Here is a 24,511-nt window from a genome sequence, read left to right as displayed (position 1 = left end):
AAACATTTAATATATATAAATGCTCTACAATCGTACCTTTTGTTTAGATATCCATGCGAAGTTCGAGTTAGATCGGTTCCGCTCCAACCCTGCAGACGTCATGGTAAAAAAAGAAAAGAAGACGAATCTGATATTTCGAACGGTAAAAAGGATACAGTCAAGACTTTCTCAGAGAAAATAGTAGATGCTGGACGTTCGGCGGGGCACGCGGACTCTTCTAAACCACAACTAAGAGAGTCGCAATTATCGCTAGAGATGACGCCAATGTTTGAAGGAATTGACGCGCAATTGCAAAGTTCTCAGGTATCATCCACGGTCTTAGATAGTCCAGTATCCATGTACCAAGGTTGGGGATCGTATCAGAGTGAGCAACAAGGATGGAATCGAAATGGCTGGCTTGACCAGCGAAAAAGCAACTGGTTGAATCCATGGGGGGAGTATCCCTCATTTGGCGGTCTAGAAAGGGACATCAAAGTAGACCCAGATAGTACTAGTTTGGATCCAGATATCAGACCTAGAAGTAATGTTTCACAAGAAGAGCATAGACCGAGCTCAAGGAATTTAGCTAACTCTACAGTGGATTCAGCCAGAGGATGTTATGGAAATTCAACTAGACCTCATCCCATATCGCCTCGTTCTCATGCGAGTGTATCCGGAGAAACGTCTTATGGCGTGTCACCGAGAGGCTATGCCTCGATGCTTCACGATCCGAAGATGATTTCGTCGAAAGGACTGGAACATTCAAACGTGGAAAATAGTTATAATCATCATATGGTACCTGGAAATTATCCCACTTCTGACAATAGACAAAATGACTGTTCTTCAAGAATCGGTTCTCTCAATTCACCGTTTGATATGGAAGTCACACGAAACACTCCATCCAAGATGAATCCGTCGCCAACTATTCATCACGTTCGCAACACGGGACAGGATTACATCGCCAATCAGTTAAGATTATCATCTCCTAGATACCCGGGAGATTCTAGTCAGCAGAAATATTCAAACACCATGACGCAAAATTATCTAGACGCTGAAAATACCACGAAATTGCTGAGGCCACAGACTGAACAAACGTTCGCAAGTAGAATGCAACATCCTTATCCACCGCAACAGATACAATCATCCATAAATTCCGGCTATTCAAATCAATATGGTGACGGTAATACGGCAAATTTATTCTCTTGTATAGACAATAATAATCATAAGATGATGGAAACTCCAAATACAGACATTGTGATGCACAGTTCATTGCATTTGCCAGCATTTGAACAGCGAAATGATGCGCAATACTCATTGATGCCCAATGATCAACGAAAACCCATTTATCATGCGCAAAGACAATCGGAATTAAAGCCCTTCGTGGTCAATCATCCTGTATCCCCGTCTTCCGATCAAGTTGCTTGTCCGCGTAACTGGAATACGACAAACTCATGGAGTCCTAATCAAGTTAAAAATTCACAGCAATCTAATGATCAGCAGATAAGTGATAGAAAAATTTGGGCCAATAAATTAACAAGGCCGGATCAAACCAAGACGACTTCCTGGGAAACGCCATCTGAACCGTCGCCATTCCGAGTGCCAAGAGGAAGACCGCCCTCGCGAACGATATCCAATCAAAATCCATCTACGGAACCCAATACGTATCCAAATTCTTTACCCAGAACATTTTTAAAACCGTCAGAATCGACAAAACCAATCTTTGCAAATGTTCTAAATAACAACTCGGTCCAAAATGGATGCATATCCAATCAAGTAAAGAATAATTACTCAGAGGATAAAATGCGAGAAGGATTCTATGACGGTAGGCAGGAAATGTCCAATTCCAACTCAAATTCTCTGGCTTGGGCTGAAGAAATGAAACAAGTACAAGATTTTCATGCCATGTCCGGTTTAACTCATCATGCGTTTCCTCAATATGGATATCCGAGCTATCCGGTATTCGAGAAACCTTATGCAAACTCGTGGGAAGGTTACAATTATAATCATCATCAGTCGTATCAAACTCCAGAATATTCTCAGCAATTTTATCAGCAACCAAAGCGCGAAGGCTGCTTTCACTCGTCTCAATATCCGTACCAGGGCCTGAATCCTACATACCAAGGTTTGAATTCCGGTTGGACGAGGTGGGACGCACCGCGGTGGGATATCTACGGGCCACCACCCTACTTCCCGGTATTACCGGAGCCTCCGCCAAAAGCGGAGCCACTTGGCGAAGTAGCGGACTATTCTGAAAACGAAGAATGCTTCAAAGATCCGCAAATGGGTGGTGTCGCGATTGCTTTAGGCCACGGCAGCGTGCTCTTTGAATGCGCAAAGCATGAGATGCACGCCACCACCGCCTTAAAAAAGCCCAATCGCCTCAATCCAACCAGAATTAGCTTGGTATTTTATCAGCATCGCAATCTAAACAGACCCAGGCACGGTTGGGACGAGTGGGAGGAGAAGATGCGATTGCGAAAATTAGGCGTTACATCGACCATTGGTATGTCCTCGTCGACGTCCAATTCATCGACTTCAACTACTGTGACGAGTCCCGGCGGTTCGATAAATGAAAAAACGACGCCACTTCCATCGTTGTCGCACATTCCAAATGTTCCCAGCTCACAGTTCATGATGAGATCACCCACATATACTACGATGACTTGGACGACGCTCTTTCCAATGCATCCGTGCATGATAACTGGCCCATACCAGGAAGGCGGTGCGATTGGATGAGTCGAGGTCGGACGATACAACTTCGATCGTTGATGACCGAAGCTTGTATCGACAGATGCCAGAAATTGAATCTAACAAAAGGATCTAAGATACAAGATCTTAACGACGAAAATCGCGACGTCTCCAATCGAGGATGAGCGACGAGGCGGCGACTTTACCACGAGAGGCTTTATATTGTTATTATCGTTATAGTTAGTTATTCCGAAAAAAAAAACGAGAAACACAATTTGCACTGCCATTTTTCTATTTCGAGTTTTACGCAGGATTTAAACATAGCGACAAAAACGTGCTCGAATAAAGCCTCGCCGGGTGTGATATCACTCTTTATCGGGGCTCGCATTTTATATTGACTTTTTACTGAGCTGAACTCGACAAAGGCTCCCGCAATTGAGCCGGAGGCTGCAAAATTGAGATGACAATGATAATGACCGAGGCTATTGACGTATCAGAAAAGCTCCGATGAAAGGCTACGCCTTGCGAAGACTTTGATACGATAGATTTTCGTATTCTGATCCTGTACACTTTAAGTAATATTGCTTACATATAACGATTTCGTGTTGGTAGAATTGTAATCTTATTAGCTAGTCGAAGTCTAGATGATGAATCACGCGATATCACACATATACACAGAGCACACATTAAGCGTACTGCACACTCCAAACACTCAAAAAAAAACTTGCACGATATGATCTCAGAATTATCGCACTTTCGAGAAACTTAATAGAAGACAAAAGAGAAATTGAAAATAGCATCATATAAGAAATATCAATTATTTAAATTAAATATACAATAGAAAGCGTTGGGTACGATATCTTAAGGCAAATATTATAACATAATGATATATTTCTTTTTTATAATATCTCTTATTATATAATATCATTTATAAATAATATATATTGTGAAATGCTTTCAAATTTTAATATCCGATGATTTTTTAAATTTCTTTTCAGAGTCTGTCGAAGTGAAAAAGGGAGAGCGATAATTCCGGGAACACCTCTTTTTATTCGTTAGTTGAACGATTCTTTGCGAAAGTCCAAGCACAATCCTAAATATCCAAACGAGGACACGACGACAATGATCTCAAGTCTTTAAATTAATTAAATGATATGTAATGTATATCTGATTTCTAGCCTTTGTACATTTCGCTTCTTATTCTCGTATTTATTTACGTGTTTGTACTCGTAGCTAAGTACTAAGTACGATTAATTCAAGTGGCAAACGATATAATACTAACCATGCGCCCTTCGGGTCGGCTGAGTACAAAGCATTTATCTAACAATCACGTGACGCGTAGAGTAGAGATGGTGTATCTACTGGTCTGCGATATACGTTGGACACGCCAAGTGTTCTCCATCATCGATTTGACGTTCTTCCCTTACGTGTGTTTGTTTCACTTCATTTAACCCTTTTTACTCGAACCAAAAAAAATATTCGACATAATTTATTAAAAATTCGACACATATATCAAAATAATTGTGTACGAGCCAGTTATAGGATAGAGTTTAAAGGGTTAATTATTTTCCAATATGAGCGATTTGCATTTGACATCTTGTCGAAATAAAAGGAATAGATAAGAATGGTCGAAAACTAATTGGTGCAACAAAAGGAATTTGATCAATTCTCTCTGAGATTCGACGCGTGGGTGTATTATTGAATTAGATATAGAAACATTCGATCTGTGACTTTATCATTATCTTCTTATTATACTCGATTTTATTTGTATATATTAATCGTCTTTTAGTCTGCGCCTGTTGCACGAGGCCAGGCAACAAAATTCTGCTGATGACCTTTGATATCGAGGACCAACCTCTGGCGGTGTATCGATTGGCTTTCTGATGGATTAGATGCCTACTATCATCGTGGAAAGCTTAAAGGATTTCAATGCGGTAGATCAATGTTTCTTGACACAATGGCAGCGGATCGAAACCAACTTTTTTGTGCGTATTGGATTTTCTGTCGTGTAGAGAAGTATTAGATCTTAAAACAACGGATCTGTTGATGAGAAATATAACGTTAGCGTAACTTTTGATACGTCTAGGCTGTCACTTGTGACACGACTTTCCAAATCTTCAAAATCGGGGTCGAAAGCCAAAAGTGTTGTGTTCTCCTTCATCCTCTTACACTCCTGTCAAATTATCGAACACATTCCATATTTCTGTTAAGAAATCCCAATAATATCTTGACGGTGGTTCGCTTCCATGTTTTTGACTTACGCTTTCCATATGCTCACGCTGTTTTTTGAAGTTTACGCTATTTCGAAAAGAGTGACGGATAGGAGGATTCACTATGTTCTCCAAAAAAAAAAATATCGCGGCCTTTCTCTCCTCGGTCTTTCTTAGATTGAGGAGCGCAGAGGAAATGTCATTTTATCGAAAGCATGAAATATCGCATGGAATTTAAAAAGTGCTCTCTTCGACTAGATGGCAAGAATGCAAATAGAGTTGATTCTGGAATGCCAAGAATCAAAAAGGAAAACTAAAGCTTCTCGCGAAGAGATCGCGTTATGATAATATCTAGAGTTCAGCAGAATGGTAAATACATATATAAATATCGCGGAAGACTGACCAGAGGAAGGTATCCAAGACGTGGAAAAAAATGCAGAATCGGTAATCGAAAAGCTTCACTTATTTATTTATTTTCGCTACGATATTATATTTCAACGACTACCTTCGACTTTTTCAAAATAAGTGTAGCACTTTGCAGCGCAAAAAATTTGTATTTTAGCTGATAATGTGGAATGAATTTTGACGGGTATTTGATTTTGGCTCGCGTACCAGTCGAGTCCTATCTTTCCTTTTTGCATTTGTGTCCGCAAATCGGTGGAATGAAAAAAAGAAAGAAGCGAGACGCGACCAACCCTCGCCTACTGGAGTATTATAGGAATCATTAATATATTATCATTCATTAGTTATCGCATGTAATAGTAATAGTAATAGTAATAATAATAATATCGGCAACACAGTAATAACTAGTAATATAATCTAATTTAATGTATTATTTATTAATTAAGTTTGATAACGTGGTGTTGTACCGTTATTCTATTTTTTCAACAAGCGGCTCGAGTTTCGATTGAGATTATCTGATTTTTCCCGTGCGCACCGGTCGATCGTTATTTTCTAAATGCGAAAATATTTCAATCCTACATATTTCAGTTCTACATCGACTTTTTGCTCGTATTACTCCTAAATGAACAGTCTCAGACACACATATACAAATTTCAATCAAAAGAAAAATATTAATCGAGCATTTTTTCCCCTATTTAATATATTTATCGTTTTTATCATCGCCTTATCTCTTGAATATTCTAAGCAGAATTCGTGGTAAAATCTATTCAAGCTTTCTAAAAAAAAAATTAGAAGAATTTTGGGATGTGTATGCTGAGTATGCTTTTATATTTAAAATATTTATTATAAAAAAAAATCGGTCCCGGAAAATGCGCATGGAAACGTCGCGATACATTTCGTATCGAAACTTCACACACACATATATACTAATCCTCCAATTCTATTCCAAAAAAAAGTCTCTGTTCTATAAATTATAAGTTCGCTACTATTTCTTCACGTGATAGAAAAAATGCGTACAAATACGGCAAATGGGACTATTTCAAACGCAACACTCGTTTCTTTCGCTTCACACGCATACACGCGTACATCCGGTACGCATGCGAGATCACTGATACATTTTCTAGATAAGGCAGCTTTTTCGGATGGCAATGAGAGTACAATGTAGAATATCATCGGGGCCCGAGATGGCTTTTTTAACATATACAAGATTATCCTCCTCTTCGTATCGTTCCGAAAAAAATGACAATACAAATGACAAACGCGATATCTTTATATCGAGTTTTGATTAAGTCTTGAAGCGCGCGTTTTTTCCATAATTTTCGGATCTAATGGGTGTCACAAAGTCTCGTTTACTGTAATAATTTTTTATGTTATATTGATTATAACTTAGAAATATTTTTTAATCTCCCCTTCTTTCTCTCAAAACGAAGAATGAATTATGATTGAATTTGATTTTGTAATGTAATTCATAAATTAGTTAACATTTTGAAAGTATGACGAAGAAGAAGCATGAGCTTTTGTGACACCTGTTATATTCCACATGCGAAGGAAATCAAAATTCCATATCATCTTCCGGAATAATCTTTAGCCTTATAACTCACCTGAAATGCCATTATATAACTACTACTTCCAACTCTGTCTATAAATATATTGAAGATCGTTGTTCTTGCTAAAAAGTTTTTTATAAAAGGGAAAACTCGAAATACACGATGCCAAAATAGTATTAAATAATGAGGAAGAGCGTTTGTAAAATAACACAATAATTGATATACGAGAATAAAAATAACAAACCATCGCGTGTGTCCGAAATATAGATTGATATGCAACGATAGTTCATCCCACTACTTCATTTCTTTATTACAGGCACAAATTTATCAAATTAAGCAATTGCGCAATTTGTGTGTGAATATCTCTTAGATAAAATTTTTATAAAAATTATATTTAATGAATTGACAAAGACGATTGCGCGATTTTTCGGGCGGACAAATCGTTGCATAGATCCCTGTATAAGGAGGAAAAAATCTGAAATCTGATTAACAGAGATTATAATTAATTAGCGAAAAAGGGGGGGGTTACGATTGAAGATAGAACGACGGTGAATTAAGAAAGAAATAAACGTTGAAGAGTGTATTTTTTCTTCCAATGCCAAAAAGATGCCATTTTGTTTTATACAAAAAACTTTATGAGAAAACCCAGAAAAAAAAAGAAATAAACGGGCGAGTGAAAAAGAACGGACGAAAGAGAGAAAGAGAGAGCGAGAGAGAGAGAAAGAGAAGTGCGAAAACAAATTTTTTAAATAGTTTGTAGTAAGCGTATGGATGTGTAACAATAAAGAAACAACAAACAAAAAAAGCAAAACGAAACAAGTCGATGTATATGTTCCGCGAAATCGATTTTACACGCCTTACTATCGTAAATGATTAATAGATCGAAACACTGTATCGCCATAATTTAAATTTAATTTACGCGATATCTTAATTGCAAGCAGCAAAATGGACAAAACGCAAAACTTTTGTTTAAACGCCTTTCGTCAAATATTACAAGGATCTAAAGACCGCTTACATCAACCATCGGTTAACGTTAAATCCTAATCGACCATATAGTTTGGTCGATATAAACCTTTATTTTACTCTTTTTGTACAAGTATTATTGTATCGTTTAGAGAAAGAAATAGCGAGCCACACAAATACACATACATACCAGTTAACTTTGTTAAGCCGATTTGTGATGTAACTCAGCTCGAATCCACGGATGTATGTTGTAAGGATACAGCGTTACATATACACCGACTACATATGTGTATATATATTTTTGGACAAAGCCATGAAAAAATTTTAAATCGAAATTCGGGCGAGGACGCGCGAGAACGTGATCATCTCTCGGCGAATTCGTAATTTTACGCGAGATTGGCGAGATATGTTCTTCCTGAGAGCGAAATAGGGCGAAAGAGAGAAAGAGAGAGAGAGAGAGAGAGAGAGAAAGGAAGAGAGAATGAGAGAATGAAAGAGAGCAAAAAAAAAAAAAGATCGAGAGAACTTTCACGCACGTCGCTCCCCAATGTATTTATGAATATTTATTTACGCGAAGAGTGGAAAAAAATTAATATATTGACGATTAAAGAAATGATTGTAAGTTATAAGCGTAAGTTTTCTAAGAGCCATAACTCTTGTAAAGCATTTTTGTGTGCGGTAATCGCGACACGAATCGAAGCAAAATGAGAAAGAAAGACAGCGAAAGCAATGGAATAAAAGACTCACTTTGGGCGAAAAATAAATGAGGACGTTTCAGATTAATAATAAATTTTGTTCAGGATGCACAGAGCGTCCACTTAAGATTGAAATAATGCTTAAAATATGATAGTGAGTATATGATACGTATAAGTAATAAAATAAATGATTTTAGCTATCGATAACTATTATCAACATAAGAGTATATTTAGACAAAGATAAGTGGTAAGACAGATGTAATTGTCCTTTGTGAATATACATAAGAGAGAAATGAAAAATACAAAAAACTTTTATGAGTACAATCTCTTTCATTTTTATTCCTATAAAAATTTAATAAATTCCTATATGAAATATCATAATCCATGATAATGTATAATACTGTATAGTGTATATTAGACACTATCTAATGTATTTCCTATAAAAATATCATGTATAGCCGAATATAAGAAGTAACAAACAAATAACTATCCTTTTTTTCAATTGCTCTATACAATACGCTTATTTAGCAATAAACTCACTTTTCCTTTGATTCAACAAATAATAGAGATGACTATCCTGGGGTACAAAACATTGGAATTCATTCTTTTTTTAATTCAAAAATGATGTGCCTAATAGCTGGCATCCAGGTACGACAAGCAGTTGCATGCTGCATCATAAGAGCAATGTGGATCTTATCAGCTTCTTCAGTATCTTTCCTCAATAATGCTGAAAATATAAATTATTTGTTACAAAAATATTGATGCAAAATATAGAGATGTAAAAATTTTATCATTTATTAATACCTTTTGATATATCTAAAACACTTCTGTGTATCATATCATTCAATTTATTTTCGCGCCAGTCAGCTTTCATGATATCTAATCTTCTTTGTATTTCTTCAGTCTTGTTCGTTTCCATCTTCTGTTCTGTAATTATTGAATTTAGATTGGCCAAAACTTCTGTCAGAGCTTGATCTTTGTCAAAATCTGATTCCTTTGTTGTAAATTCTTTAGCGACAGGTGCCATAAGAGGTTTATGGGGAGCTGTAGTTATCGCAGGAGCCATGAAAGATTGTAAAATAGGAGGAGTATTCGATAGAGGAGATGATTCAATTTTCCCTGCAGCAGAGATCTGCGAAGATAATGGAAATGCCACTCGCTTGTTTAAGAGTCTCTTGGTTCCAGATGAAGCATGCTGTGAAGACAGTGCCCATTTTGGTGGATCATTCCAACCGGGATCGTGAGAAGATGGCAGTGACTTTTGACTGGACACTGTATCATTTGAGAACGGAGGAGAGTTTTGCTCCATTTTTAGGTTAGGTTTGACAATTAATAAATGCGGCGTCAATTAATTTAAACGAAAAAAAAAACGCAGAGTCAGTTTCAAAGATCCATAATATATAATATATATATGATCAAATAATATATTCCTAGACAGATTCCTCGCTATTGATTGTCTTGAGAATCCTTTACGTCCTTCTCCTTCGCCCACTAACTGAACCTCTGGCCGCCGAAACGAAAATCGTCAAACTTTCATTTAAACTTAATGGGGCAATTACATAGCTCTCTTCATTGAGCGACAATCTTATTTTATATATCGATCGAAATACGTATTCTATTATATGTAACGTTTGCGATGTCCCATCGCATCACAATGCGCTCCACGCGCGCATATCTCCAGCTGTTATTTAAACGATAAAACGTAAAGATCACGTTCAGTGAACGTGACAGTTTCAAAACGGATCTGACATATCTATAATATCATACAGATATAAAAGTATATACATCAATCACAAATAGAATCACGTCCTCGTAATATTTATTCTTCTCTCTCTATTTTCATATTTATATTTTAATCTTTTTGTTTCACTACTCGTCTTCCCTGCGTACATTGCGTGATCGTGTGACTATGTGTAGATTGAGAGAGCAGGTCTCTCTCACTCCGCTTATTAACTTTTGTTATGGTCGCGCGAATATGAATGGAAGAGCAATGCAAGAGGAAATGACATAAACAGAAAAGGAAAAAGTAAACATACAATTCGATTGTAATGTATCTAATTACTTAGACCTTAGATTCTTGTGAGTCTCTATAATTATATTAAAGTCCGTATCAGACTACGCAAGGAAAAGTCTTCTCTTTCTTTCTCTGCTTGGCTATTGTGTAATACAGTAGTCAATTTTATAAGCTCATATCCGATTAACCATTGAAAATTGAAGATTAAAGATTGAAATTTAATTAATTAAAACAGGAGTTAAAATTTCTGTGTCTTGATTGGTCAATTTTCATTCTTATATTCTGCAATGCGTAATGTGCTGATATAGGCTTAATGCCTGACGGAAGATGATTTGCAAGATTCACGTTTAATTAATAATTATTTCAAAAAACTCGTACAAAAAATTTCGTCCACATTTTTAAATAAGATATAATAAATATCCGCGCAATGATTCACCGATTTCTTCCAAATTTGATACTTCGAAAATCATAAAACTACATTAACCGTTCATATAAACAAAAATATTTTTCTTCAAAGTATACGAATCTACACGAAGCGAGCTCATTGGAGGTCATTAATTGATTATTCATGACGCACACGTGACGTTACATTGAAATCGAAGCTTCAATGTAAAACGGAAGGCGTTTAGTACTTACATTTTGTGCGTTGTTGCGTTTACTTCTAAATTCACTATCAAATCTTTATTCTGTTTAGATACTCGCATAATATTTATCGTAAAGATAATTATTTATATAATTTATAAAGCCGTAAACTCTTTTTTTACGTGATTTTGATCTTTAAAAGTTTAAAAGAAAAATGGCCACAAACGAAACAATGACATCTTGCACGGAATCTACAAACATGGTGAGTTTGTTATACAAGTCATAAAATCCACTGTAACATTTCCATGGCCACGCGAGAATACAGTTCATCATCTATTATTAAGTCGATTAGTCGAATTTTAAAATAAAACAATGCCAAATTATAGTCATTACAGTAAAAATACATAACAATCATTTAAATTACTCATTATAATTCAAATGTTTTCCATTAGGACCTGGCAATTAATATTTTATATAACTTTATAAAATCGAAGTTAGATACTGTCAAACGTTGATATAGGATTTATTAATATAGCACTTCCTCTGCGCTTTAATTATCGATTCGAACTCTAACTTGTCTAAAATTAAGACTTTTTAATAGATCATTTCGTTTAGTACAATATTTTGAAATATCCTTCACAAGATTGTAAATGACGTATTAGGTAATTCGTAGCGGCAATTTTTACGCAATACTTGCCCAAAGATTTATGTGTGTTATTTCGGTAACAATCAGATATTTCGGTATACTTATTAACGAAACGTTAAACTTGATCTCAAAATTTTCGATTGTAAATGTTATAGCATGATCAACTAAATATGATTTCGCATATCACTCATCTCTCACGAATGAATAAAGTACATCAAGTTCTTCAGATACTGCATATCAAATACTGCAACATAAATTTACATCGTAAATTATGCATGGAAATTATGGTAAGAACGGAAGTCAAAGAAGTTTCTTGAATAATGAAATAATCATATTTAAGCAATCATTATTTTAATTGTGTCCAAGCACTTCTGTATAAAAATAATCCTTAATCTCTTGAATAATAACTGTCTAGCAAATGTCAAATTCAATTTCGAAAATTATTATTTCGAATATTAAAAATAACATCGATGTAATATATATGATATATTATTTTTATAGAATAATGCGCAATATAATATTGTTGTTTCCAGAAAAATTCCAGAAAAAAAATTCAGTAAAACAAAGAATAAACAAGGTTTTATAATACCATTCATAATACGATATAAGATGAATGCTGATTTATTCCTGTCACGTAAATAACATGTAACTTACATGTAACTGATATGTAAATTACATAAAATAGGACAATTAAAAATAAAGACATATTACTTTGGATCGCATAAATAATTTTTTGCGTAAGAAAAATCTGTTTGTAACAAAAATCTGTTTGTAACCAATAATAAGTTACATAATAATATCTGAGATACAGAGAGCACCGACTATAATATGAGTATATTAAAAGCCACATACGCGTAACTTGTACTTTCGACAAGGAAGTGAAATGGCATGAGATGAAAAGACTGTAATGGCTCTCTCTTTTTCTCTCTCTCTTTCCCGATTTTCCACTTTCCAGATCGTTAACCGCGAATAGTAAGATACGCGAATATGTATCGAATATGCAAAATTAATAGCAATTCTACGAAAACAAAATAACAATTAGACGCTTCATGGCGTCATTATGTAAATGCTGATAATTATAAAAAGATTAATTAGTTTTTTAATGTATCAACGCAAGCTAATTACTATCTTTATTGCTTTTAGAATCTGTAATTAATGTATATGTATCTTCTCTTCCTTTCTCGTATTTAATCGGCAATTTATATACAATATCTATATAGTGAAAGAGCGAGTTCGCACGTACGAGAAATATAACAAATAAAATTTGGAAGACAAATTTCTGAAAAAATATATTTATTAATGCGTTACTAATATTAATGTTATTTTGTCTCTAGAATGACGTGATACTGGACATTCCGACAGATTCCGAGGAACACGGGAAACATGAAGAACATGAGCAACACTCCGATGTCTGCCGCATCAATATGCAAGAAATTGTTTTGAACGTTTCTGAACTACGTAAGTTCTTCTTTTATAATTTACGTGATTTTGTAATTAGACTATAATCTTAGATTATAAGAATAAGATGAAGATGAAGATATAATAATATAAGATATAATAATTGATAAATTGATAAATTGATAAAATTGAATAATATTAATAGAAAAACAAAAGTCATTACTTCTTCAGCCTTTTCAAACTTGATGCGAATAAATCATCATAATTTCAAATAATGCAAAAATTAATTTTTTTAACAAATTATTTTTGTAATCAAAGACTAGCGTGACATATGAAAATCTCTCAGCCATTTTTTTACCTTGAAACGATGAAAATAGATATGGCAAAGTGATGATAAATTTACAGCTATATAACCAGGAAATGACATATGTAGCAATAAGTGGAAGACAACCTGTAATTTACTAGTTAGCTAACGATATGTCACGTCTGTATTATTCATCGCTTGACACATTTTGTTCTATCGAAGTATGTTACCACATTAACACTGAATTTTAAAGTAGAAAAATCATTTTGCATAATCTGTCAAATTTTGAATAAGTATAAATCGTGCGATTCTTAAAAAAAAAGATAATCCCAAAAAATGAATTTATGAAAATTTTCAAAATTTGAATTTAAAAAACCGTGAAATCCAAAGAAAGAGAAGAAAAAAGAAAAAGGGAATTTACGATTTAAAATTCCATGCTAATGCGAATCTTAAATTCAGAATTGAACAATTATGGTAAATTCAATAATTATACAGTAATTTATACTGTAATTCACTGTAATTCGCATTGATTCCAAGTCTATATGTACTCTTGTTTTTTTCAAGGTTCATAACAAGGTTCATAGATTAAAGATAAAAATTTTAAGAGATACTGATTTATATTCCGAACTATAGTCCCCACCACACATCGTCCTCGAGCCTTTCGTATCGTTAATCCACCTTAGTGTCAGTCTTGAATCTGACAACTGCAAAACAACACTCGTGATTTTCGACAGAGTATCCATACGACAGATCAGCAACAAAGAGATGCGAGATAAATCTCATTACAGAACACTAAACTATTCATAAAAAATCTATTTATAAAAGATTTTCTTTTTTTTTTCTTTTATTATCGATCAAAGAAAAAATTCGATGATATTAATACGCATTAAATTATTTAAAAATTAATACAATCGCAATAAAAAAAAATTGCTCGAATTAACGGGATATTGTTTAAAATTTACTTGCTATAACGAAATATTCTAATAAGAAAAATATCATTTTGTGAAATGTCGAACGATAACGTGAATAAAATCAAAGAAGACTGTGTAAAAATACAGGTGCAACCAGCGCGGAATAATCACAATCAGGGTATGTCTTTTCATATTTGAAAATGAAATTTTATATTAGCTATTATTCAACAAATATATTCTCAGATCATATTTTTAAAAAATATGGTTTAATATTTCCGAATTGTTTCTTGAATTTTGTCTTGCGAATTGTGTTAAAAAATGCGCAAAAAATAAATTCATATAACACAAAAAAATTATAAGATATGAAATTTATAAAAACGTAATAAAATGGAGTTGTTAGAATAGTTAACACGCTTATTTGATGTAATATACTGGATGGATCCAAATATTCCGTCCAGACTTTGAGATTTTATAGGAAAATTCTATAACTTTTGCTTCGATACTTTTTGTTAAAAAACGCATACTTTCCCTGATATTTGAAAAAAATGTATAAAATAACCGTAATTTCAGAGATTTTTGGGGCGCTACCTTTTTAAAGAAGTATTTTTCAATTCATGTTTATAAGAAATATTTTCTTCGGATTTAAATTTTCTATAAAATCTCAAAGTCTGGTCGAAACGTGAATCCATCCTTTATATGTACTTACAAAAAGAGAATAAGTTTATCTTAATATCAAAATATATTTATTATTTTCAAATTTTAATGAGATCAATATTTTCAAAAATTAAAAGTGTCAGGAGAGAGAAATTAAATAAAAAAATTGGCCATTTAATTTTAAATGTGTGGATTAATGTACTTTTAATTTGACGTTTTAATTTGACGCTCAATTATTTAAATCTCGACTATTTCCTCGAGAATATCTAACATTTCTTATATAAATATAGAGCAGATAATAAAAGGATCTATTTTGTTAAAAGTTTGTTACATATTAAACTTTCTCTAAGGAAAACAAGTGTTTTCCTTAGAGAAAAAAATGTCAAATTAAAAATCAATTGGTGACTTTGTCGTAAAAGATAAGCTAAAGCCATTTAATGAGATTTCCCGTCAAAGAAAAAGATCTCTTTTGTAAATTACAAAAGTGAAAGAAACTTACTTCCGGGAGAAAGTGCGTGATATGTGAAAAATGCAATGTATAAGGAAATGTTGTATAAGGAAATGCACGTGTGAAACTGGTTTGTAGATAGCTATCCACCCCCATGACATTCCCCCGAATTTCCACCCTTCACTTTTTGCTCGGCCTGTTATCGCAGTCTACGAGTTTTTAAAAATGATCGTGCCTTACGTGCATACATAAGTGGTACCCTCTAACGACTGTTATTGATAACCAACAACTGTAACTTTTTTTCTCTCGGTATCTACATCATGTACCTCCAGTCACTTCTCGTGATCCTGCGGGTCTTTTCTATCCTCGAGCATCTGACACTTAGTGGTTATATAGTTTCTCACTCGGCGCTCCTTTCGCCTCCTTCCTAGGCCCCTCCTTTTGTTTTCCTGGAACACGGAGATAACGAAAGGGGACGAGTACGAACGGCGTACACAGACTTTGATTTCTTACACTACACTTTGAGATTTAGTATATAACGTGCAATTCTACGTGCGCCACACGCGAAGAATCAGCTGTGCCTTGTCAATTTAATTGTCGATTAGTTCACGAAGTACGAAAAAGGAAGAACAGCAGGTGTCGCGATGAGTAAGATCATGTTGTTATTAATTTTTTGTTTTTGTTTTGCGTTACAAATATATATAATTTATCATTATCGCTTTGTTCTAATAACGTAATTCCAAGCATAATTGCGTAATATCTTCTTTTTCCGCATGTTTTTATGACATTTTTTTTATGACCATATAATTATCTCTGATTAACTATTTCAATGGCCATGAAATTACATCACATGATCATTGTTACATTTCAAGTTATTATTTCTGATGATTTCATTTTATATATTTCTCTACATCTATGAGTCTTGTTTTTTCTTCCTTCATTTATGAATATTACAATAAAACTAGATGTATGACTTCTAACAAATAAATAAAATAACGTGATTATCGGTCACTCCTGATTCTTTTCTTTTTTTCTATTATTTTGTCATTGCCAACGAAGAGTCCATTAATGGATGATAAATTGACAATCTTTCTCAATTCTTTTATAAATACTTTCTTATAATTTTTCTTCTTTTTATAAATCTTATTATTTGAATTTTTTCTCGAAATTTCGTCTAATTTCTAATGATATCTCATCGTCGATAAATTTTTTAAAACGTATTAAATTTCATATGCTTAATCTTTCAACTTCTTAAGATCACTTTAATTAAATTTCAATTAAATTAAAAATAATTTTAATATAAGTCATTCTATAAATTAACTATTTAAGATTAAATTAATTTCGGAATTTAATTAAGATGATTCTAAGCCTAAAAAATATATGGCGAATAATTCTCTCTCTCTCTCTCTCTCTCTCTCTCTCTCTCAGTTGTTCCTGATCGATTCTCGTTTCAAAAACACATGTCGATGATAAATCGACAATAAATGTGTTATTGACGATAAAACTGTAGAGATGTACGATATGTAAACATGTAGAACTTATTTGATTATGATGTTGAGTTATCACGCATTACGTAGATAATTAATATGTGATAATGATATTGAGAAATTTATATTTATCGAAATTATCGGTTTTATTATATTTTTTTGAAGACTCTAAAAATATCTCAAAATACCCGTTATACATATTTAAATATTTCAGCTACACATTCTATGTAATGCAAAATTATAAATGCTTATTCAAGATTGGCAATTTTTACTTTTAAAGCAAAATGAATATTGTATTTCGAAACAAAGTATATTCGACTCGCTCATTATTTCGACATGATAAACAAATTTTTTTCCTCTTTCGTACTTACTCGCTCTTTTACATTCATTTATGCTCTTTCTTTACTCAAATAAATTCAAGGATAATTACTTATTTATAACTTTAGTAATTTCAATGTTTGCATTTCTTTACATCTTAATATTAATATCTTAATATTATAATTTAAATGAGTCATTATACAGGTGCCAAATAATTAATCTAAAATAATTAAAACATGCTATTGTTTAAAGTTGCATTTGTAAATTTCGTAAACTTTTAAAATTAAATATGAAAAATGAAACAATAATACTTTAATTTCTTCTTAATAACAGTCATTATCCTGTAGTTTTATTTTGAAGAGGTTTTTTCGATTCTGAATATCTTGCTTTTTTCCAGAGATATTAAATATCTCAGCAATCTCTTAGTCATTTTATAAAATATTTATCAAAGTGAAGATTTATACATACACACAAAACGCCCGCGCGCACACACAAATGAAGAAGAATAAGATTTTGTGATATATTGAATGAAGATATAAGATTTTGTGATATATTGAATGAAGATATAAGATTTTGTCATATATTAATGTCCTTGCATATTAATCTGCTAGCTTGCTGAAAGAGTTCATAATATGTATAAAATATGACAAACATTTCATTCTGTTGTTGTTTGCGCTTTTTTCATATTTATAATATATAAATATAAATCCATAAAAACGAGTTCTTTTTAATATATGCTACAGAATTAACACATGTGATCTGTCATCATTGCTTCCATAATTTAATTATATATAGTGTATATGCTTAATTCATTTCTTATATTCATAATAATGCGAACGGTTAATCCGAAAGGTTATGCACTGGATATGTAAATCAGTTTAATTTATATAATATTTATTTAAACATATATATTTTTTTAATATTTAAATTAAAAATAAATATATTTTTAACTTTACTGAATATCTCTGAGTCAAAATAATCGACTCAAACACCGAATATTTATCTGTTTCAGCGAATGGCAAACAAGCACCAGAAAATTATGCAGATGTAAGTAATTCATTAAATACATATGTCTTTTTTGTATAAAAGTAATTATTTACATTATTATTGTTATATTTCAATTTATATGATAAATCAATTAATTCTTTTTAATTATATAAAAAAATCAACATTATATTAATGAATTATTAATTATATAATTGTTTATAATAGGTAGTTCAACGATTGCGAGATACATTTCAAAGAGGAAAATCAAAACCGATAGAATGGAGAATCAAGCAATTAAAACAGGCTTTACGTATGATAACGGAAACTAGCTCGGATATTGTAGCAGCGTTAGCAACAGATTTGCGTAGGGTATGATATAAAAAAAAATTAAAGGACGGGATTGTTTGTGTTGTGTGTATTTTGTCTTAAGAAAAATAATATCATGCGATGTTTATTATCTTGACATTATTTTCGATAACAGATATTAACTGATAAATTTCCAGAGTAAATTTGAAACGTGCATAGCAGAAATCGATTATATGATCGGAGAGATCAAATATATCCTCATGCATATTAAAGAATGGTCGGCAACAGATAAGGTAGTTATTTATATTATTTCGTTATACGAGATAATCTTTTGATATCCGCTTATAAAATTGATTTCAATGTTCATCTAATAAATGTAAGAATTCAAATATTCGTAATATTTTTGCAGCCGTCCAAAGGATTGGCGAATTTTTTCGATTCGGTGGAAATTCGAAAGGATCCTTATGGAGTTGTATTAGTCATGGGTGCGTGGAATTATCCTCTTCAGTTAAGTTTACTACCTATGATAGGTGCCATAATAGCTGGAAATTGTGTGATTTTGAAGCCCTCCGAGGTAGCAGCGACCACGGCGAAATATTTGTACGAAACTATTCCAAAATATTTAGATATGGTATGTAGATATGCTGTTTTATACAGAATATTCAAAATACTAAATATTAAAGAAATATTAATAGAAAAACTAAGCTGTAATAAAAGCATTTGTAGTTTTTATTTTTAACAGTAAAAATAAGAAAAAAAGTTTTTGAATATATAAAAACTTGAAAGTTGGTCAATCATAGATTATGATAGTATTAATAATGTATTTTATTGACATATTAACATTTGATTAAAGATCGATTATCTGTTTACATGTTCGCGATGATTTATGTATCATGAATAAACATGCAGTAATAAGATACAGGGTAAATGGATGGCAATATAATTTTTTATTCATCATCATAAATCATCATTGTGAAGTACATGTTTACATTGTTATATACACAATTCACAACTACCATAACCTGATTTGATAACTTTTAGTTCTAAAATTATTGCTTGAAATAAAAAATCATAAAGATTCTTATCATTTATTTCTTATTATGAACAGGAATGTTGTCATGTAGTATTAGGAGGAATCCAGGAAACAACAGAGCTACTCAATCAACGTTTCGATTATATTTTTTATACCGGATCCTCTATGGTAGGAAAAATCGTACGGAATGCTGCCAATAAATACCTCACACCTGTTACGTTAGAGTTGGGCGGTAAAAGGTAAATGCGAAAAACCTATTATACACATATGTAAATGAAAAAAATGCAAATTTAATTGCATTCCTTTTTTGTATGAAAATGCATTAAGTAACAATGGAGATTTCCAGTCCTGTATATATAGATAACACAGTGGATATGTGGATGGCAGCAAAACGTATTTTATGGGGCAAGTGTCTAAATGTCGGTCAAACTTGTATTGCGCCTGATTATATTTTGTGTACAATCGAGGTGCAGAATAAATTTGTCGAAGAAGCTAAAAAAGTTCTAAAAGAATGGTATGGCGAAAATGCGCAAGAAAGTCCCGATTTGGCACGCATAATCACAGAGAAACATTATCAGTAAGTTTTATGTGCTAACATAACTTATATATATATATATATATATATATATATATATATATATATATATATGTATATATATATATATGTAATTAAACTCTGATAATTTATAATTTTTAAACTTAATACAAACTAATATTTGATATCTCTATTTTTCTCAAACGACTGATTAAATTAGACAATTATTTTTTATTTTCTAGGCGACTTGTCAGTTATTTAAACGGTAATGGCAAAATTGCCGTTGGTGGCGATACAAATCCTGCAGAGAGATATATCTCACCTACAATACTCATTAATGTTAAACCAACGGACCCTATTATGCAGGATGAAATATTTGGACCGATATTACCTATAATAAATGTTGCTAATGCATATGAAGCAATTGAATTCATTAATAAACGGTAAGTTATTTATTTATAATATTATAAGTATAAACCAGAAGAGATTCGAGAAGTAAATAACGTAGTGGATTCCTTCTTCCGAAATAAGGCGTATTTTTTATTTCTCAATTTTACATATAACTAGCAATAAAACTTTTATCCGAACATTTATTTTTCTTTTATAATTTTATTATCGAATAATAGAATTTTATTTTAATCTTCAATACTTAAATATAACTAAAAAAAAAGAAAGAAAAAAAATCTTATATGTTGTACATCGATGGGTTCATTATTGCGCGTGGGAATGCTACGAAGTAATTAGTTTTTCGCATCTAGTGAAAGACCACTCGTACTGTACATCTTTACCATGAGCAAGAGGGTACAAGATCTAATTATAAACCAGACTTCCAGCGGAGCCGTATGCATCAATGACACGGTATTGCAATATGTCGGTGAGTCCGGGTTCGAAGTGTAGTATTGGAATTATTTTATTATTATTTATTAAAAATTTCGGAGAAAAAGGCTTGCGAAATAAAGAATAGGAATTCTTTCACCTTTGTTTTACAATATTTTTTCCTCATGCCTGTAATGCCTGACCACCGACGATAACATTGTATATATTCTAAACTAAAACTAATAATGATTTTTTTTTATCTCTCTCTTCCTTTGAGAAAAATGTGAAGAATATTTTTAATATTTTTAGAAATATGTGTGTGAATCTTCCATCTTGTTTAGGAAAGACAAAAAAGATGACTGATTTGATTAGAAATCTATGAAAGTTGAATTTCTTCTCTCTGACTTTGTTTGCATCTCTTATAATTAGAAACTTAGAAACATATATATATATATATGTTTCTAAGTTTCTAATTATAAGAGATGCAAACAAAGTCAGAGAGAAGAAATTCAACTTTCATAGATTTCTAATCAAATCAGTCATCTTTTTTGTCTTTCCTAAACAAGATGGAAGATTCACACACATATTTCTAAAAATATTAAAAATATTCTTCACATTTTTCTCAAAGGAAGAGAGAGATAAAAAAATCATATATATATATATATATATACACACACACACACACGCGTGTGTGTGTCGTGTGTGTGTGCATGCTCATTTCTTTCTTCTGGTTTTATGGTTTATATAGGAATAATAGAAATTAATACTACTATATTATATTTTCATATTGTATATATGCATACTCATAAAACTTACATTCATGCATGTATTATATATAAAACTTTTCTATTTCTGTTTGTACACAATTATATATAAAGAAAGATAACTACAGAGATCCATTGTTAAACTGTAAATTTTGTTTAGATAATAGAAATGGTGATATAGCACACTATTATTGAAATATAATTTAATAATTGTAATGTAATGAAATATTATTGAAATATAAATTCAACACAATAATAAATTTGATACAAAATTGAAAAATTAAAGATTTTTTAATGATTTGCAAATTTATTGGTAAAAATTTAATTGATAAATTTATTGGTAAATTATACGATTTCAATCAAAGTGTTCATTATTAATACATATACATATATACATATTTACACTATCATCATTGGAATTGAACATCACACGAAGGTACAGCGATATTCTTACATCATTTGTTTAATACAGGGAGAAGCCATTAGCATTGTATATATTTAACCAAGATAAAGGGACTGTATCTCTAATCATAAATAATACATCTAGTGGCAATGTAGTTGTTAATGATGTATTATTACATACGACAGGTATTTTCACATATAACTATGTTGTAAAAAGTTCTTATAAATTCTGCTTAAATTTTAGCTTATTTTTTTATGACACTAATATTGTTTGCACTAATTGTAATTTTTGGGAGAATTGCATAATATTGCACAATAACAAATTCTGGACACGAACTATACATGGAGACAATGCTAGCATATGAATAATGACAGTACTAACATATATATAATGTATATACATGTGGAAAATATATATGCTCCAATATGTGTATGAATTTATGTGTCAAAGCATTTTTATTCCCCTTATATAACTTTTCTGCACTAATTTTATTTCATTATTTAATTATAGCTAGTTTTTATATATATTACATATGTCACAAAATTTTATATATATAGTATATATATCACAAATATGTATTAAATATAAAAAAATAATAATATATATTATATATTATTAATAAAATATTAAGTCATTCTTATATTGTGCCTTATAAATTATATATCATTGTATATTATATTCTCTTCAGTTGAGACTCTACCTTTTGGAGGGGTAGGAAATTCTGGTATGGGAGCCTATCATGGAAAATATACATATGACACATTTACGCATAAAAAGGGTTGCTTGATCCGCAATTACAATAAAATTGCAGAGATGTTGGTAAAGTAAGATAATCTTTTATACATAGATGTTTATATATCTTGCATTAAAGAATAATTATATATCATAAATTATAGACTAATACATTTTTTGCAGTAATTTATTAGTTTCTCTCTCTTCCTCCTCACTCTCTCTCTCTTTTTCTCTTAAAGTTTTAGTTTTCTTCAATACTTATAAAAAATTTTTAAAAATAGACAATACGTTTTTCAGGAACCGTTATCCACCATATTCTGATAAAAAACTGATGTTGCTGAGATATTTCCTTGAAAAAAGATCAGGAATACCTGGCATAAAATATTTGCCATACATATTGATGTTTGGCCTTGGAGTACTTGCCACAATTGGTCTCAAGACTGTATTGAAGGTACAAAAACAAATATCTAATTAAATTCTTTACAAACAACATTATAAATAAGTATCTGCTTTAATTATATACAATTCATATCATATCATTTATGTTATATGGAAGCAATAACAAAAATAAGCACTATATATATATATATATATATATATATATATATATATATATATATATATATAATGTTATAAAACTATGTATTGAATAAAACATTTATTTAATCAGTGGCATAGTTATAAGTAGAAACTGGCATTCATGGATAAAGAAAAATGCAGATAAAATCATGATTTTTAAAATATGGCTTTCAGAGAGAGAGAGAGAGAGAGAGAGAGAGAAAGAATATAAAATAAATGTTAATATTAATTTGTTTTTTTAGTTTGATTGCTTGTGCAAAAAAATTGTATGTACTGTGTATGTGTTTATAAGTTTACATATATAGTTATTTCTTAGAATTTTGTATCTCTCTGAATATAAATAACATTAAGTGTTTGTGCATTAAGTAGACAAGTGTTTGGTAACGTTCAATGATAATGATTTATGCTACATCATTGCTATAGTTCATCATTGTTATAGTATCATGATAATATTATTTGAAAATTAAGTTCTATAGTAAGATACAACTATCTTAAATGTGTCAATAGCAAAATATTCTCGACAATCATTTTTCAAAGAGAAAGGAAAAAAGAACATATGCGAATATTTTTGCAGGATATTAACATGGATGACCAGTAACATAACAATACCATGCAACGTTTCAGAAACAAAATGTTTTAGTTATTTAACATTACTTATAGCATGTTTGAGGCATTTTTTAAGGTTTATATCGCACTATGCATTTTAAAATTAATCTTATAATTCAACGTAAAAACTTTTGTTATAATAGTTATGGTTTTATATATATGTACACATGTTATATATTACATTAGTTTCACATTGTACAAATATATCTGATTCCTTTGTGGATTTTTATGGAGAAAATGATTGTATTGATAAAAATAAATAAATTTTTTGATGGGATAAGTTTTAGAATAAGTTTTAAAATAAATGTGCTAATCAAATATTTAATTGACACTTCTGCATGTTTTTTTATATTCTATATCTTTTAATCTTGTATCCGTATTTTCTACGAGAATCGCATAAAATAAATAATATTATATTATTTTCGATATAGCGCGTTGAATATGAAACAAGATTATTTGAATCATTAATTCCGTTTTCTCTTATTGTTAATGTTATATTGTAAT

General features: G+C 31.4%; 3 protein-coding genes across 9 annotated transcripts in view; 2 read left to right on the top strand and 1 right to left on the bottom strand.

Moving 5' to 3' along the window:
• Positions 1–8,808, top strand: part of LOC126854359 (DNA N6-methyl adenine demethylase-like) — a 180,726-nt gene extending 171,918 nt beyond the window's left edge. For all 5 annotated transcript variants that reach the window (XM_050600968.1, XM_050600967.1, XM_050600969.1 and 2 more), the window contains one exon: positions 48–8,808. In XM_050600968.1, the coding sequence (XP_050456925.1) occupies positions 48–2,715 (2,668 nt within the window). In that variant the 3' untranslated portion in view covers positions 2,716–8,808. The remainder of the gene's footprint in view (positions 1–47) is intronic.
• On the bottom strand, positions 8,795–10,453 carry LOC126854383 (steroid receptor RNA activator 1-like). The gene is made up of 2 exons (XM_050601027.1): positions 9,289–10,453; positions 8,795–9,211 (listed from the first exon to the last, which is right to left on the bottom strand). The coding sequence occupies exons 1-2, from the start codon at positions 9,791–9,793 to the stop codon at positions 9,084–9,086; spliced, it is 633 nt and encodes a 210-aa protein (XP_050456984.1). The 5' UTR covers positions 9,794–10,453; the 3' UTR covers positions 8,795–9,083.
• A 697-nt stretch (positions 10,454–11,150) lies between these two features.
• LOC126854369 (aldehyde dehydrogenase, dimeric NADP-preferring) lies at positions 11,151–24,287 on the top strand. 3 transcript variants are annotated; one of them, XM_050600994.1, is made up of 13 exons: positions 11,151–11,342; positions 13,061–13,184; positions 18,259–18,293; positions 18,459–18,602; positions 18,737–18,832; positions 18,949–19,170; positions 19,648–19,811; positions 19,919–20,149; positions 20,350–20,550; positions 22,160–22,275; positions 22,779–22,914; positions 23,120–23,273; positions 23,976–24,287. In XM_050600994.1, exons 1-13 carry the CDS (start codon positions 11,295–11,297, stop codon positions 23,997–23,999), a joined length of 1,695 nt encoding a protein of 564 aa, XP_050456951.1. In that variant the 5' UTR covers positions 11,151–11,294; the 3' UTR covers positions 24,000–24,287. The 3 variants fall into 3 exon arrangements, with proteins under 3 accessions (XP_050456951.1, XP_050456949.1, XP_050456952.1); XM_050600992.1 differs by lacking the exon at positions 22,160–22,275 and adding an exon at positions 20,866–20,981 and having other exon boundaries at positions 11,159–11,342; positions 23,120–24,287; XM_050600995.1 differs by lacking the exons at positions 11,151–11,342; positions 13,061–13,184; positions 22,160–22,275 and adding exons at positions 15,875–16,089; positions 20,866–20,981.
• Positions 24,288–24,511: the final 224 nt, after the last annotated feature.

Source organism: Cataglyphis hispanica, chromosome 14 (assembly GCF_021464435.1).
Source record: "Cataglyphis hispanica isolate Lineage 1 chromosome 14, ULB_Chis1_1.0, whole genome shotgun sequence".
Classification (NCBI taxonomy): domain Eukaryota; kingdom Metazoa; phylum Arthropoda; class Insecta; order Hymenoptera; family Formicidae; genus Cataglyphis; species Cataglyphis hispanica.
Note: the sequence above shows the minus strand (reverse complement) of the source record. Positions and strands in the feature narration are given on the sequence as shown.

Coding starts and splice junctions, on each gene's coding strand:
- LOC126854383 (XM_050601027.1), bottom strand. CDS start 9,793: ATGGAGCAAAACTCTCCTCCGTTCTCAAATGATACAGTGTCCAGTCAA. Junction 9,212..9,288: donor TGTTTTAGATATATCAAAAG/GTATTAATAAAT, acceptor TTATATTTTCAG/CATTATTGAGGAAAGATACT.
- LOC126854369 (XM_050600994.1), top strand. CDS start 11,295: ATGGCCACAAACGAAACAATGACATCTTGCACGGAATCTACAAACATG. Junction 19,171..19,647: donor TTCCAAAATATTTAGATATG/GTATGTAGATAT, acceptor TATTATGAACAG/GAATGTTGTCATGTAGTATT. Junction 23,274..23,975: donor GTCTCAAGACTGTATTGAAG/GTACAAAAACAA, acceptor ATATTTTTGCAG/GATATTAACATGGATGACCA.